This window comes from Carassius auratus, chromosome 23, assembly GCF_003368295.1.
Source record: "Carassius auratus strain Wakin chromosome 23, ASM336829v1, whole genome shotgun sequence".
NCBI classification, from domain to species: domain Eukaryota; kingdom Metazoa; phylum Chordata; class Actinopteri; order Cypriniformes; family Cyprinidae; genus Carassius; species Carassius auratus.
Genome location: NC_039265.1, coordinates 14,259,427 through 14,273,919, shown reverse-complemented (window position 1 = coordinate 14,273,919; position 14,493 = coordinate 14,259,427). Strand labels below are relative to the sequence as shown.

Sequence of the window (14,493 nt, the reverse complement as noted above, 5' to 3'; positions counted from 1 at the left end):
AGCAAATGTCCTTTTTTTTTTTTTTTTTTTTTTTTTTTTTTTTTACTTTTGCATGAACAAAATAGATTAAATCCACGTTGACCACTTGTAAGTATTGATTTGTTAAGTTTGGCTATTTTGGCGTATTATGTTATCTCAATTATATTTCTAGTATCAATTTTATTATATTTATGTACATATTTTTAGGTTATGAGTCTGACTGGTGTTTTATTTTTTGACTATAAGAAGAACAATGTCCTGCTACAATACAGTCATTTATTTAATAAGACTAAGTGGATAAATAGTTCTTTATGAGACTTATTGTGTTTCATGTTGGACATTACAAGATGAAAATGATATAAGAGACTGGTCCAGGGTCTGTCTTACATCATACGTGTGTGAAATCGTGCGCGTAAAAGCGCTGCGCTCTGCCATTTACCGCAAAGTGTCCACTGAATACCAATAGAGCAGATCAGCAGAAGATCCTGTATGCCTGGATCTGTCAGGTAAGATGACTTATCTCAACGTTTTTACTTGTGTGTTGACTCCAATGAATTTTCAACTTCGTGAAATGAAACACACTATTACATTTAAAAACTCTTATGTTTTTAAATATTTCACTCCATAACTAACATTTTTTATTTACTAAAAAGGTAAACAAGAATAACTGAACGAATATATGCAAAACATATTTTAGTTAAAATGTATTTAGTAAAACAATCACTCAAACAATAACAATATTTGACTTGCAAGAATTGCATTTAGTTTTTCTTCTGTAGTAAACTTTTCCTTTCTCTACTTTAAAAATGTTCTGCTTTTTAACAGAATTCAATGCCACAATGGATAATAAAACAATACAATCTTCATGCAACGTGACCAATCCGGATTACAACCAAATCAACAGCACGTCTCCAGCGTGGATGCTCTACCCTGACTTCTACATCTGGCTACCGGTTATTTACTCAATCATCTGCGCTGTGGGACTCACGGGCAACACCGCTGTTATTTACGTGATTTGGAAGGCGCCTAAAATGAAAACGGTCACCAATCTATTCATCTTGAATTTGGCCATCGCAGACGACCTTTTCACGTTGGTGTTGCCCATCAACATAGCCGAGCACCTGTTAAACTACTGGCCGTTTGGAGAGATTTTATGCAAAGTGATTCTGTCCATAGACCACTACAACATCTTCTCCAGCATCTTCTTCTTGACTGTGATGAGTGTGGACCGCTATCTGGTCGTGGTGTCCACATTGCGCTCCAAACGGATGCCCCACCGGACCTACAGGTCAGCCAAAACAGTCAGCATGAGCGTTTGGGCTCTGGTCATTCTCATCGTGATGCCCTTTACCGTTTTCGCCGGTGTCTATGTAAGTCCCGACGACGCGGAGAGCAGGAAGAGCTGCGTTTTGAGTTTCCCAAGTCCTGAGAGTTTCTGGTTCAAAGCGAGTCGGATCTACACGCTGGTCCTCGGTTTTGTCATTCCAGTTTCAACCATATGCATCCTCTATAGTGTGATGCTGTACAAGCTGAGACGCACGCGTCTCAACTCAAATGGGAAGGCTCTGGACAAAGCCAAGAAACGAGTCACAATGATGGTCTTCGTTGTGCTTGCCGTTTGCTTGTTTTGTTGGACACCCTTCCACCTGAGTACAGTGGTCGCCCTCACCTCAGACTTGCCCACCACTCCTCTGGTTATAGGTATTTCTTATTTCATCACGGGACTGAGTTATGCCAACTCGTGTCTCAATCCGTTCCTTTACGCGTTCTTAGACGATAGTTTCAGGAAGGCATTTAAAAAAATGTTGGAATGCTGAACCGTTTTTGTACCCTAACAAATCAGGCCAATAAGGTTCGAGTTCCCACTTAGCAACATCAAAACGTAGTCTTAAAGTCATTTTAAAACAATCACCTTGACTCAAGTAGCTAATTGTCTGCAATGTAAAATGTTTTCATCATTGTCTAGTTTCAACATAATTTTCCTGATCAGTGTTTAAATTTGAAGTGGTGCAGAAGAGTTATGAATGTTCCACTGTTGGGTGTGACTTTAGTACCACTGTAATTTTAGCACAATTAAACTTTCATTAACACTCATTCATTAATTTTTTTATAAGTATTTGGTAACACTTAATTTTAATTAACCTTGATACACGTTACATATATTTACTATTATAATAACAATACATTATGCATAATTACATGCAAGTATAAACCAAACCCTAATCCAAACATAGTTATTACAATTACACATCACTATACTTAAATGCATAATTACACTGTAACAAGGACACCTTAAAATAAAGTGAAACCAAATCTTGTTTTAAAGTGTAAATAATTATTTATGTATAATACATAAATACTAATGGGTGTGTGTATATATATATTTCTCTCTTATGCTATGTGGTTTGGGTATGTTTTGTATATAAGCTTTAAAGCTTGAAAGTGAAACTCTGTCGCCTCCTGTGGCATAAAATGCTGCTGCTCGTGTTGTGTTCAATGTTGATAATTAATAAATGTGCATGAAGATTGCACTGTTCAGCAGGTTACGTTTATTTTTTCACTAAGTAGCCTATGTTCTTCGCGCGACGTTCAAATGAAAATGCTTCATTGCTTAAGGCAAAGTTAATGTAAGAAAAGAATGAGGTATTTATGCACTTCCCCATAAACTAACAAGCGGACCAGTGACGGAACAGATCATTATTAAACGGCTTTCCGTAATACCTAACACCATCAGAAGAGGGCAGGATGATATCATGTTGTAATTTAAACATTTTCATGACGTTAACATATTCTCTTAAATCAGAAAGTTACTACATATACAAATATATTAAATTATTTTATGGTACTATACCAAGGCCATTATACTGGTGTCAGTGTACATTGACAAAAAACAAACAATATATATATAAAGTATAAAGCTAAAGACTGTTAGCTTCTGTTAAAATGGTCTAGTAGCCATAATATATATATATATATATATATATATATATATATTGTGTGTGTGTGTGTGTGTGTGTGTGTGTGTGTGTGTATATATATATATATATATATATATATATATATATATATATATATATATATATATATATATATATATATATATATTCTAGTTATTATAAACATTGCCGATGACAGAATTAACAACTAACTAGCTAGGACCTCATTGATCTCAATCAGTAACTTCAGAGAAGTAGCATGAAAAAAGATTAAAAACTAATTTCAGTGACCCACTTGTGTGAAATAGCCATTCTTTCTCTGACAGATAGGGTGCCTTAATGGCCATGATATGCTGATTAAGTTTAATCATTACTTCTCATTTGAGTTATTGAGCGTGATACAATTTCCCTCTCTTCTCCTCTTCTTAAATCTATAATGATTGCTACATTCCATGCGGAACTCTTAAGAACATGGTTTTATTGAGCATTCAGGTCACTGGCATTGTGAATTTCATTATCTCAGACTTTCTAAGCATTTCTATTAACCATTACTCCTCATTGTATTGCACTAGAGGGCATTTAATGGTGATGTAATGGTGATTCTTATACACAGGGGTAATTTTGTGTTTGTCTAATCGTATATACAAAATCTCTTTTGAGAGAGAAATAAATTTATCCTGCATGCTTTTTTCTGTTTAAACATACATGCTTTGAGGCACACACACACACACACACACATATATATATATATATACATATATATATAAACTGGCTCGGTGAAGGAAGAGCAGTTCAAATGAACAATCCACACTGTCCCTCTCACATAACTTTTTTTATACCTTTTGTTTCTCCCCCACCTGTCACCACATTGTCTCTTGCCTGTCACCGCTGTCATCTCTGTTTCCTCTTCAGCTCATTGGCTCATTTTCTCCCTGGCACCGCTCTGAGTTTTTCAACCCGTGCTTTTCAGAGCTGCTGTTTTGTGAGTGCAGGTCGAAAATTGATTGCCTCAAAATTCAGTGAGTGTTCTCCACCGGGATACAAAATATCCCCACATTTATCTCCACCAAGAACTGCAGTAGTGCTAGCCGTGTGTGCAGCAAAACATCACTATAAATTTTCTCCAGCTTCACTTCTCTCTCGCTCTCTCTCTCTCTGTCATACTGCATCACCAACAGCCATGAGTAAAGGCTTTCAATGTAAATAAGATGGCACTGGCAAAGGCATTGTAAATCTCCTCTCAAGGTTAAATTTGAGTATTTTATCTAGCTCTGTGCGTTATGTAGGCTACTGAGCAGCATGTAGGGTAAGGAAAGCATTTTAAAGTGTAAAGCTACCATATCATGCATTGTGATTTCAAAAGCATTATGATTTTCGAATCCTTATTTTATATTTCTGTGCATTTTAATTATTTATGTAACTAGTCTCATCAGAAGACACATGGGTCGCCTAATGGCCTTTAACTGCATTATGGTCCACATGATTTTCATTAGAATATCTCTGTCTTAGTGCTGCATCCAATCTCTCTATTTCAACAATATTATCCTCCTATAGTTTTTGTTCAGAATTCATTGTTCTGAAACAGTCCTACGATATATTTCAATTGTGATCTGGAGGGCAGCATGCATGGTGAATAACACAGCAAAAAAAAAAAAAAAAAAAAAAAAAAAGGTTGCAGCTTCAAATCTTGTGCATCACTTCAGCAGAGGGCAGTTTCCCTCTGTATAAAGCAGTGAACACTGTTTGTAAATGTTCCCTTAGCCAAGATTATTAGCCTTTAGCTTTCATTGTTATGCAGAAGATATACAGCTCTATATTTCTTCTAGACCAGATGAAATTTGATGGTTTTCCAAGATGGCGGATTACATCAAGGGCATTAAAGACTCATTTTCTACCTATTCCAGACACTGAAAAGTTAGGTCATCCTTTCATAGCTTCAAGACTCAGTTATAGTAATACACTTTTGGCTGGATGCCTCAGTGTTTCCATAGATAGGCTGAAGCTTATTTAAAAAACTGTACACATAACTGTCCAATATTGACATTGCTATAGGCCTATTAAATTTAAAATTACTTTCTTATTTGCTCCTGAATCGTATTTGAGGAGCAAAAACATCTAAAGTCTTTCTAGTGGTAATTTAAATATTTTGTATACATTTATTTTATTATTGTTATTTTTAAATAAATTAGCTTGTTTTTCACCCAAGGACCAAGATTTCTTTTGTACCTGGCTATGTTTTGTTAACGTTTGTTCCACCGGAGATATTCATAAAGGAATGAAAAGTGTAGCAACCAACCCTGGAGCTAAACTTGTACACACACACACAGAGCGCGAACCCACACACACGTTTACGCGCAGGCGCAAAGTTTGATTACTGTAACGATGTGCGCGAAGTGAATGTCGGACTCCACGGTGAGAAGACTCGTCTCATGAGCATTAAATCTCACGCGTTTATTCCTGTTTTAAGATGGATCCATCTCTCTTCAGTTTTACCGGAGAGCGTCACATACTTCAAGCTTGATTAGCTCTTTAAGGATGTAAGTACTTCACAATACTCTCTCAGAGAGGATATCAAGATATTAAAGGGTGTAGGCGTCCTTTAAACCCTATACACTTCTTCTGTTTACTTGCTTGTTGTGAGACATACACAAGTTTTTGTTAATTTCTTATCTTCTCCTCAGCTTTCTCCACGATGGAGTTGCTCGAGTTGTCCGACGTCCAACAGATGTTCAACGACTCGGGTTTTCGGGGGAATTTGAGTGAGCTTGATGATGTAGACGAGCCTCTACCTAAGGGCGCAAAGATCACTGTCCTTGTGGTCTACTTGATAGTGTGCGTGGTGGGGCTCGTAGGGAACTGCCTGGTCATGTATGTAATTATCAGGTGAGAATAAGTGTTCGGGATCATCATAAGTGTGTATGCTAGAGGAAAAGCTCAGTATAGAGATGTATAGAGGAGAACAACCAGTTCAATGCATGTGAGATGTGTATGGTTACACAGTTAACCCTGTACTGTAACCTGACATATAAAATAATGGAAAATATGTGTCATATATTGATACATATGGCTTCTATGGCCCATATAGCAAAAATAAGGAGCTCACACTCAAGGAGGAGAAAAACACCTACATAGATGAAATTCGTATCGCTTGTAATGGAAATCAATCAGATTTTTATTAAGCACACTACCTACATAAATGCATAAAAATGTCAGTTGTTATTTTTATCTTCCAATAATGTCTTAGCAAGATGACATTTAAATGCTTAGTTTATAAACAAAGCTCTGTAGTTTTAATTGTGAGAGGCATTTTACATTTCGACATGATTTTCTAGTGATAATCTAGTAAACCCAAGTTGCTTCAGTCCAGAAAATTCATCTTGATAATGTTTTTCAGGTTTACAAAAATCATTCAAGATTTCACAGCCAAAAAAAAAGAAAAGTGTGTACCGTGAAACTGGGAATAGACATTAGAATAAACCTTGTTGTACTTAGTAAAAAGAATGCACTATCAATAGGTTTTTCAGTAAAGGTGCGATCATGTTCATCATTAGAGATTCAGAGGCCTTAGAAATTCATTTATCAAATATGACAGGCTTTGTATAGGGTTAAAAAAGAGCATCGTTATACAGTATGTTCATCTTGCTGCAACATTGCTTCATCATCATCATGTTTTTATTAATTGTGGTCGTTATTTGACATGCTTCTTGTGATTTATATTTTCAACAAGAGCAGAACATTTCCCTAATGTTAATGTATAGTTCCCATTTGGTTATTTTCAGGAGAACCAATTCAGTCCTGACAGTGTTCATTGGTTTTATTGTATGTTGCATAGTTCGCAGCTGGTTTTGTTTCTAAACCAAACAAAACAAAACAAAAATTCACTTAATTCAAGCAATGTATAAATATTTCAATTTGTGTCCTGCAACTTGTCCATGCTGACATTTGCCTTATTTAAAATCTGAAAAATGCAAAACAGTTTAATTGGACACGACAAGATATGAGAAGTGCTTTCTCTTAAATAGTTTTCTTTTGATTCCTGTTTCTTTTGATGGTTGAACTATGCATGACCACATGGCTATGTTATCACCAGAACAGCCCTGCAATTCATTTTTGTGTTGTTAACCACCAGCTTTTCAGTGTAGATGAAACTGTACATTAACACAGTGAAATATTAGCTTGAAACAACACCATTTTCTCTTTTCTGGCACTAGCTAATCCATCGTAGCACTTGTTCTGCCAGCGCCGTGTCACAAGTCTGCTTGTTCATTACATTGCTAAATAAACATTTGGTTCTTGTCCAAACCTCCATGTTGTGGAGCAGCTGTAGACGGGGGCCGAGACACAGCTTTTCGATCAACACAGCAAGAGTTCATATTAGCAGAATACACAATGACTTTTATAAACCATGCAAAGTGTCCCTCTGAATTCTTCGCCTGGTTGTTCGCTTTAACATGACAAACATGGCCATGTAGTAATTTTATCTCGCCCTCTCATGCTTGTATTTAGTTGAAGGTATAATTATGAAGGAATTCCTTGCTGATATAATGTGCAAGGAATACTGCCTCATAATTAGGAGGCAGAAAATAGATTTGCTCTGTCACCTTATGTTTTTTAAGGGAAAACATCCTTAAAGGTAGTTCTACATTGTGGTTTGTGTATACAGGGAAAGGCAATTTAGTCTTTGCCTTTAGTGTTATAATGTGTGTGTTCATGCATACACTTATACGGTCATTACTCAGACGTTCTGATATATAGTCCTATGGGCCTATTTTAAAACCTGTTGCTAGGCTGGTTACCAAGCACCACCTGCAATTTCTTTTACCTTCGAAGATCCCAGCCTGTCTCTGAGCTTCACTGAATTTGGAATGAAAAGTGTCAGTCTACCTCTTGAGGATTTTTAACAAGGTTTTCACAACATCACTGGAATTAGTCTTTCTTTTATATCCAGAAAGAAACAGTCTATGTCTACATATTATAATATTTGAAGATAGGCATGGCTGCTTTATAATTCAGATTTAATTAATACGTTGTTCATCCAAATTTAAATTTGTTAAAAATGTACTTGCAAATTAAATTTAAGGTGTAGATGAGTTTGTTTCTTCATCAGAACAGATTTGAGGAATCTGTCCCTTGTTGTCCTCTTATATCAAAATTTACCAACATATTTCCTTAGAACTGTTCTAGACTGTTTTCGCTTGTAAAAGGTGCTTGATCTGCACATACTTCTCTCCTGATCCAGACAAGATGAATTTTCCCCAGAAAAATAAATAAATAAATAAGATTAGAGTACTTCTATTGTAGTTAGAAGCAATGATTTAGTCCATTGGGGGTCCATTGGTAAACAAGTGATGTAAAGTGCTCTAAATTTCTCCAAATCTTGTTCATCTGTATCATGGATGGCATATTTTTATGCAAATGGATTTAACCCTAATCCTAATAACCTGAAAATCCATCCGTAGTTATTGTCATTTGCTTTTTAAAAGATGCTCTTGCTTGTCCTTGTCTTTGTCAATAGGTCATGTCAAATAGCAGGGCATCATAATACTGTCATATATGAAAATACTGTGTGGTTTGCATGCATTCATCTCCTCCAAGGATTACTAAGACTATATAGAAAGAAACACACAAAATTAAAAATATTTCCTATTGAATATTATGTGAAATTTGGTTTCCACTGAATGCTTTTCTGATTTCAGATGATTTTTTAAATTCACAATGTCTTAAATATTCTAAAATGTACTTTAAATATCAACCTCTTTATTTAAAGAGCTTGGTTCCCAAACAGGATAAACGCCAATTTTCCAAGTTTGCCAAGTGCCAAGTTTCCACCAATATCAGTATTTATTTTATTGATGGTCAATTTTAAATGTTACGCAAAATGCAATATTCACAGAGTTATTAGGTCATGTTTTCTCCCGTTTTTTACAAACCGCGACAAACACCAGTCTCCCTTTTTGGCAGAATGCAATATATCCTCTCAACCAATCACAGCGCACCATTCCATTCACTGGAAACAGTAACAACCAATCACAGCGCACCATTCCACACACTCTAGACAGTAATCGCGGCACTTTGAATAGACTGGGCATCCTAGTGTTCCTCATATACTTTGAACTTTGTGATCAACAAAGAAGTGCTGCTCGATGAATCGCATGTGATTCTCACGCGCATCTCATCAGTAAAGCCTGTTCTGTGATTAATAGTACCGGTTCATCTCCATTACATGCATTCAGATGAAAAGTATTCAGATGCATTTAATACACAGAGCCTAGATCACTGACAAGCTAAGCTGTATCGCGTTCATTAGATTAATCGCATTCGATTATGAACACGATATTGCGTAGCTTGTCAGCTTTAGTTTTTTTTTTTTTTAATGGCATTTATGTTTTTGTTAATACAGCACATAGTACTAGTCAACTAAATGAAGTTGTCATTGTTGAAATATCTTTTTGGAATTTATGTGTATGTGAGGTTGTTCATGCTCTTTTTCATGTGGAAATTATATTTTATTACTGTAATTAATTTATAGTATTAATAATATGACCCATTGAATTCATTTTGGGAGCGATTGATGAATGTATTTTTAGTCCAGTGCATAAGATTAATATTGACCAAGTTCAGAGGCTGTCATGTGGATCAACTTACAATGTTGTATATATTTTCATTAGTTTCAATATGAAAAATAACTTCCATATTGATTAAATTGATTCATTGCATTTTGAGAAAAAATTTTTTTTTTTTATGTTTATTATAACCTAAAGATGCTATGTGAAAGTCTGAAACAGAAAATAGTGGTTTTCATCTGGCCACATTCTTGGTAAAAGGAAACACATTTTTACTCAAATTAATAGAAATTGATTTTTTGGAACCAAACTCTTCATTTATAAAATGCATGAATAGCATTCTTATAGCACAAATAGTTGAGCATGACACTAACAATGCCAAGCTCGTAAGAGAAGTAATATTAATAATTATAAAAACAATGTTGGATTTGCTTTGAGACCTATAAACACTGCGTTTGTAATTAGTAATTTAAACTGGAGTGTGTACTTTTATTTATTTTTTGTTAAAAGACTTTATACACATGTATTATTCAATATTGATTCATATTAATTAATGTACATTAATATCTATATTACATTTAATGAAATAAAACGTGTTATTGAAAGTTATTTGAACAAATTTGTACCTGCTTCAGGTACACAAAGATGAAAACGGCCACCAACATTTACATCTTTAACCTGGCCTTGGCTGATGCGCTAGTGCTGGCGACTCTTCCTTTCCAAGGCACGGATGTCATCCTTGGTTTCTGGCCCTTCGGTCTGGCTCTGTGCAAAGCTGTGATGGCCATTGACTATTACAACATGTTCACAAGTGTTTTCACCCTGACCATAATGAGTGTGGATCGCTACATAGCCGTCTGCCACCCTGTGCGCTCTCTGACAGTTCGCACCCCGCTCCGGGCCAAGCTGACCAACGTGGCTGTGTGGGTGCTGGCGTCAGCCATAGGACTGCCTGTTATGATCATGGGTCAGGTGGAGGTGGAGAAGGATGTTTACGGTAGTCTCTTTTCTCATTATCCTGTGTCAACCTGTCACTCCGAGGCATGTTTGTTCATAATGTCATGAAAATGTGAATCTGTCTTTGTCATTTTGATATTATCATGTTGATGTTCCATAGTTTACTTAGACAGTTGTACCCCAAATGATTATATTTGTGGATTTACTGTGTATTAAAGGTGCACTAATTAAGTTTTTGTTGCATTGACCAGCCTGCAAGAGGGATACCAATTTTTGGTTGATATATGTCGGATAATTTTTATATAAAAATAAAATAAAATAAAAAAATAAAAAAACACACCTTTTTGAGGTTTAAGTTAAAGGAGGAAGCTTAATGAAGAAAAATTATAACTGCACAATATATAATAAATTATGCTTATAAGAGAGTGTGCAGTTAATTAAATATAAGTTAAGTTAATTTTTCTTCATGATTATTTTTATATAAAATAAAATCACACTATTTAAGCTAATATATATATATATATATGACTTTGTGTGCATAAACAAAGATTACAGCAACAAGAAATACCAACATTGTAGAATAAAATAGCTTTTTGCCTTTAAAACATACACTACAGTTCAAAAGTCTGGGACAGTAAAAAAAACACAAACACGCATAATTTAATGTTTTATTCAGTAAGGATGCATTCAATTACTAAAGATTACTATTTCAAATAAAACTTTCTGTTGATTCAGAGAAAAGAAAATCAGTTTCCAAAAAATATTTAGCAACACAACTAACAGTATATAAAACAACTAACTGTTTTTACTGTATCTTTGATCAAATAAATGCAGCCTTGGTGAGCATAAGATACCTATTTCAAAATCATTGTATAGACTCCAAACTTTTGAATGGTAGTGTATTTGTAAAACATCCTGTTCAGGAGAACTTTTTAAGAAAAAAAAAATACTTTTTATTTATTTATTTATTTAATGATTTGTGCACTCTTCTCTCTTGTGAAAGATTTAGCTTGCTGCTCATGATTCAATGTAAATCATGGCACTACTTTAAATCAGCTTTATCAATTAATTCCCTGACTTTATTTCTGTGCAGGTGCCGAGTGCATACTGAACTTGCCTAAACCAAGAGAACACTGGTGGCCTGTGTTTGTGATTTGTGTGTTCCTCTTCTCTTTCTTGATTCCTGTGGTGATCATAAGTGTCTGCTACGGGTTGATGGTACGACGCCTGCGCAGTGTACGTCTCCTGTCCGGTTCTAGAGAGAAGGACCGGAATCTGAGGAGAATCACCTATATGGTACTGTCTGTGGTCGCTGCTTTTGTGTTGTGCTGGATGCCAGTGCAGGTCTTGGCTTTGATTCAGGCCTTGGGGCATGTGGATCTTGGGACCAGCCAGGCCTCGATGGCAGCCATGCATTTCTGCATTGCTTTGGGCTACGCTAACAGTTGCTTAAACCCTGTCCTCTATGCCTTCTTGGATGAAAACTTCAAGCGGTGTTTCCGTGAATTCTGTATCCCGGCCAACTCCAGCTTGTTCCTAGAAGAGCAGCGCAAGAGGTCACTGAGGCAGGAGAGAGAATGTGCTGAGGAGGAAGAAAAAGAGGTGGTTATTGATGAAGGTGCCATTCCAGTGTGTGCAGAGTAGAGCTTTTCTAAGTGGCTGTAGTCATGAAACTTACCAAACAATTAAGTAAAGTTATGTAAACATTGCTGCTTTTGTCTGCTTTAAAGTTTTTTTATATTTATCTTTAGCTGACAGATAATTTGTGATGATTCAGAATTAGAAGTATGGATATACAAGACCATTCTTTCACATGGGACAAAAGGGCTTTTTTTCCTTTTAAAATCTAATAGTGTATAGTATACAATCTTCAAATTATTTATTGTAGTCCTCATATAATTACATGACTATTAATATTAGTATATTTATACATTATATTATTTATAAATTTAATAAATTATTCTAAATAATTATATTAATTCACCTTCTTTTTGTAAAAGTTCTACTTTTGTTATAAAATAAGTATATTGGAATTGCATGTACAAAATATTTCTTAATTTATTTTTAACTGCTGTAAAAAAAACATTCATGTGTCAAAAGTTTGGAGTCAGAAATATATATATAATGATTAATCGTGGTTAATCGCATCCAAAATAAAAGTTTTTGTTTACATAATATATGTAGTACTATATGTACTGCGTATATTTATTATGTTTATAAAAATACACACACATGCATTTATATATTTCAGAAGAAAAATACTTTTGTATATTAAATATATATAAATTATAGGATTATAAATGTATAAATTAATATTACACATGTATATGCAATCAAAAAGTTTTATTTTGGATGTGATCAATTGTTTGACAGCACTAATTAAGATAGAAAAGATTTGTTTTAATTTGCAACAGTATTTCACAATATTAGTGGTTTACTGAATTTTTGCATTTTTGAAGTTGGGAAGAGGAGGGGATTTGAAGTAACTGTATAATTGTGAGTTTCGTCAGTTAGGTTTTGTGATGGGATTGAGAGCATGTTTCCTTGATCTTGGCCAGTTTACAAAGAACACGCTGGAGTGAAGGATCTCAGAAACATCTGTTTTTGTCTGTGTGGTGTGAAGTTCTTGCCAGATGGTGTTCTAATGCTTGATATATTCTCCTTATGCCATGCTTCATCTAGTCCCGCTTCAGCTTTTCAACTATATGTTAATTAAACTGAAGGGATGCAAATAATATACAAAATGCATAAATTAACTTCTTGTTCTTCTATACATATTGGTTAGGTGGGAAAATACATACACTTAGGTGGAATAATGCATGTAACATTTTAAAAAGGAATACAGAACAATGTATTGTCTCATTATGTTTGTGCCGTGGGTTTGATTCCCTTGGACTGCATGAATAGATTCAAAATGTGTACTTTGAATGCATCGTGAGTCTGTTTTGGATAAAAGTGTCTGCCAAATGCATAAATGAAAATGTGTAATAAATAATGAAGTGGTCTATTTATTAGGCATTAAATATTACTGATTAAAATATTCTTAAAATTTTTGTTATAATTTTTTTTTTCAATTGTAGCCTACAAATAATTTTTGTATTTTTTTCTAATCCTCAATTAACCATTGTTATTGATCATTTTGAATAGCTAGTTGAGGACATTTTTTTATTTTTTTTTTGTAAACAATGCCATCAGAAGACCCTGAATTAAAAAAAAATGTGTTCTGTCCATAATTTACTATGTCTCAGCCTGTTAAGATTTAACAATCAAAGTCATGTTACTATACAGACTGTGTTTTCAGTACCTAAGCATTCAGCTTTGTTACTGTAGTTGTCAGAAGGGTCTTAGATTCTTAAATTATGTTCATAAACCTTATGTTGTTCAACCAGCATTAAAAAATAATGCCCATAATCGGGAAACTATTGATTTGGGGGAATTTTAAACATTAAAGTCTGTAAATAATTGAAAGCGACCTGTGCTTTCTAAGAGGTTGTTTGTCAAAATATGGATAACATATTTATGAACAATAATAAACCGCATATTTGTAACCATCTGGCCCTTGGAATTTTCTGACAACATAACTACAGTATTTTTTTAAATGGTCATAGATATCTACAAATCCACTGTTCAGTGATAAAGGTCAGTTTTAGTGTGATGCACCTGTATTTGGCTTAGATATAAATAGTTTATTTTCACTGTTAAAGATTAGGTTACTCATAGTGTACATTTTAAAAAGGTTTTCTGTAATATTTTGATCTTGATCAAAGGCTTTATGAAACTGCCTTACTGCCCCTCTGTGGTTGGTTAAGGACTTGGTTTTGTTGATGTAGATTTGCTTAGTTTAGAAATATTTAATATGTGCAGAATATTATTGACAAAAAAATACAAAATAAAAAAATACATGAACACCCTACTATAAATCATCATGTAAGTTTTATCTTGATCCATTCATAAGCAACCCGCTTTACAGCGGGATGATTTTGTAAAAATGATTTTGATTTGGATGTATTATGTTTCAACTAGTTTTTATATGCCAACGTCTCAACCTTCTCGTAGTA

The 14,493-nt window shown here is 34.5% G+C and overlaps 2 protein-coding genes across 2 annotated transcripts; both read left to right on the top strand.

Annotated features, from left to right (window-relative positions):
- Positions 1 to 397: 397 nt before the first annotated feature.
- LOC113041759 (neuropeptides B/W receptor type 2) lies at positions 398 to 2,058 on the top strand. The gene is made up of 2 exons (XM_026200395.1): positions 398 to 485; positions 805 to 2,058. Exon 2 carries the CDS (start codon positions 819 to 821, stop codon positions 1,794 to 1,796), a length of 978 nt encoding a protein of 325 aa, XP_026056180.1. The 5' UTR covers positions 398 to 485; positions 805 to 818; the 3' UTR covers positions 1,797 to 2,058.
- A 3,257-nt stretch (positions 2,059 to 5,315) lies between these two features.
- LOC113041758 (nociceptin receptor) lies at positions 5,316 to 12,254 on the top strand. Its single transcript, XM_026200394.1, has 4 exons — positions 5,316 to 5,452; positions 5,597 to 5,798; positions 10,114 to 10,475; positions 11,529 to 12,254. Exons 2-4 carry the CDS (start codon positions 5,608 to 5,610, stop codon positions 12,077 to 12,079), a joined length of 1,104 nt encoding a protein of 367 aa, XP_026056179.1. The 5' UTR covers positions 5,316 to 5,452; positions 5,597 to 5,607; the 3' UTR covers positions 12,080 to 12,254.
- Positions 12,255 to 14,493: the final 2,239 nt, after the last annotated feature.